This window comes from Caenorhabditis briggsae, assembly GCF_000004555.2.
Source record: "Caenorhabditis briggsae complete genome, chrX, whole genome shotgun sequence".
NCBI lineage: Eukaryota > Metazoa > Nematoda > Chromadorea > Rhabditida > Rhabditidae > Caenorhabditis > Caenorhabditis briggsae.
In genome coordinates, this window is record NC_013491.2 from 20,530,512 (window position 1) to 20,533,547 (window position 3,036).

At 36.5% G+C, this 3,036-nt stretch overlaps 1 protein-coding gene across 1 annotated transcript; it reads left to right on the forward strand.

Annotated features, from left to right (window-relative positions):
* Nucleotides 1-505: 505 nt before the first annotated feature.
* Nucleotides 506-2,119, forward strand: CBG25744 (the record flags this gene model as incomplete). The annotated part of the gene is made up of 5 exons (XM_045240715.1): nt 506-628; nt 734-949; nt 1,403-1,465; nt 1,510-1,605; nt 1,889-2,119. 5 exons carry the CDS (start codon nt 506-508, stop codon nt 2,117-2,119), a joined length of 729 nt encoding a protein of 242 aa, XP_045099008.1.
* Nucleotides 2,120-3,036: the final 917 nt, after the last annotated feature.

Genomic DNA, 3,036 nt, shown 5'->3' on the forward strand with positions numbered 1-3,036 from the left:
GCGGCGCTTCAAGCATTTGGCTGGTGCGCATAACAACAAGGTTCAAGTTCGTCGCTCCTCTCCTCACTTTTTCAACAGTATTACAAAAACTAATTAAATGATCCTCCATTCCAACAACTATTTTTACAATACTATAGTTCAGAGTAGACAGTTTATAGTTAAGTATACTGTAACTTCAGAACAATAGACTCTCTTTGTTCCCAAACCAATTATTATCGCATAACGAGATAGGATTTTATTTCTTTTCATTGCATTCTCCCCAGAGTCGTTATCTCCTAAAAAATGGTAATAATGAACTCATTGTGCTACAGTAATCTTATCGTTTTGTGCCTAATAAGAGGTACCAGTTTAGATAATGGTGTAGAACAAAAGAGATACTAATCCTCCTCTTTCATCCCGCCTTTTTTATTCTCATTTTAGGTTTTCATTCGATTTATTTTCCTAGGTTTTGTGAACTCTTAACCATTTCTTTATTTATGCCTGTTGCGAATTTTCCATTTCAGAAATGAAACCTTCCATCTCAACTTGGACGCTGATCTTTCATTTATTCATTTTCGCCAATGTAATTTTCCCGACAAACGGTGATGTTGATGTGAACGCTCTTTTTAACTGCCAAGATAAACCTAAGGTAATATTTTTGGATTCCTTCAAATTCTCTAAATCTATTTTCAATGGTGATATTTATAAAATTAGTATAAACTACGACAGTGCATTCAAAAATACAAATTTTCAGAAGCATCAAACGGTAGCGGAACGAGAAGCAGAATTAGAAGCCGCATTCACGAACCTTGAAGACGAAGGATTCAGATATCCGGCAGAAATTGAACGAGAAGCTCGTCTTCTCATGAAACAGCTTCATCTCCAACAATGCTCACATCTTGGAATTGTCAATCTGCTCCTTAGAAACGACTTGAGTGCGATCAATCAGCTACACTACATGAGAATCATGGTGAGGAAGTAGAAATTTTTAGTAATCCATGACTCTGAAATTCTGAATTTCTCCAGTTTTTTGGTGTTTTAGAATCCTCAGTTTTCCTATTCCAAGAAACCGGGAATTTTCGAGTAATTTTTTTCTCTACAACTTTAGTTTCGTAGATTGGTTGTATTCATAAAATCTAGATTACCGTGATATCTATAAAAGGAGGACCCCCTAAGCTTGAGTTTTGAGCCGATTTATCTCAATTCCTTTCGAAGATATGAAAACCTTGTAACTGATAAATTGTTTACCATGATACCACCAACATTTCATCAGTTGAAACATTTTCGATATCTCGCATTGGAATCGAGATAAATGAACTTAAACTTGAGATAAGAAGACTCTTGATTCACAGGTTTTATGGTACTGGGTTAATTTTTGTGATATCAAAGCTAGTATTAAATTTAGCAAATATTATATTTTTAGGAAGGAAGCAAATCGCAGGACAAAATCAATTTCGTTCCACAAGACTACGGGAAATCGAGAAAAGTAAGGATTCTGCTTCTTGAATCTACCTAAAAATTCATTTTCAGCGTCCGACAATCCAAGTGGATATACCCAGCCTTGAGAACGATTTGTCTCACCAACCGACAGAAACCGTCAGTGCTCATTCAGAATCAAGTGATGAGGTGAGACATTTTTTTCAACTTATCATAAAACAGATAATAGAAGGACACACTTCGTTAAGTTTGAGCTAATGTATCTCGGGTCCCGTGAGAAATATCAAAATTGTGTCAACTGATAAAACGTTGGTAATATTATGATGAACAAGTTTTCTGTTGACAGTGTTTTTTATCTTTGACCAGAACCGAAATAAATTGTTTCAAATTGAAAGGTAGGGAATTTTTTTGAAGGTTCCCTAACTTTGAACCGGTCAATCAAATATTTATTTACAAAACGTTCTGATTTCAGCTCAGCCCATACTCCACTCAGAACTCTTTGGACCCCCATTCCAAGACTTCGGAAGAAAAAGTGGACGTTTCTATTTCTTCCGATCCAGTTCAAAACGAAAGCATGTCGACGGTCTATTCCATCATTGGCTTGGTTATCTCTTCCCTTTGCGTTTTCATTTTGGTAGCCACAACCGCCTATTTCGCGTTCAAGGCCACAAAAAAGGCAAAGTATGCTATTGAGATGGTTTGAGTTCATAAGGATTTGAAGTTTTTCAAAAATCAGTTATTTGCATGTTGTGTATCTCTCTCTCTCTCTCTCTCTACTCTTCATGTTCGTTTTTTCCTAATCCTGATTGTTCCACTATTATCCCTTTAAACCCTGTTTTTTCTACCTGTGACCATTATTTATATATTTGCTCAAATAAAACTTTTAAAAGTATGTTCACTGTGACCCTAATTCTATTCTCTAAGTTTCAGAAGCTCATCAAATTTAGTTTTCAAATTACTTAGGTCATTAAAATCTCAGATATTGCTCTTTTGCCAATATTCAACTTGCGATCTCTGTTGCCGCTTATCTTCTCTAATCCCTCTTTTTCACGAGAACATATTACTATGTGCAGCGTTAGAGAACATCATTCGAGCATGAAGAGACGGAGATTTTTCGTCTAGCTGCTCTTCCTCTGCCGGCGGTTCCACCTGGCACCCCCTGGCACAGGCACCGGGGCGCTAGAGAGCCGGCCGAGACGACATCTTCATATCTCTGCAGTCTCAAGCAGCTATGGCTTCTATATTGGTGATAATAAGAAGAAAAGAGCAGAAAAATGAAGAAAAATGAGCAGATCGAGGAAGAGGGTTATAATGAGTGACGTTCTCAAGAAAGTTGAGAAAATGGAACGTAAAAATAGCGGATAATAATAGAAAAGAGTACAGAAAAATATATCGTCTTTACATGATCCAGTTTTCAAATATTGAAAATATTCACAAAACCGCTGAAAAAAAAATGTTCCGAAAAATGTTTCGATCTTGAAAACGGGATTGTGATTTAGGAGTAAAAAATTCACATCAGTTTGGCTTCAACATCGTCTTAACGACACTCCGTCAATGTTAACTGATGTCGTTTACTTTTCCAGGCGGTTCTATTAATTTTCTGTTCCTCTAGTAACGTGG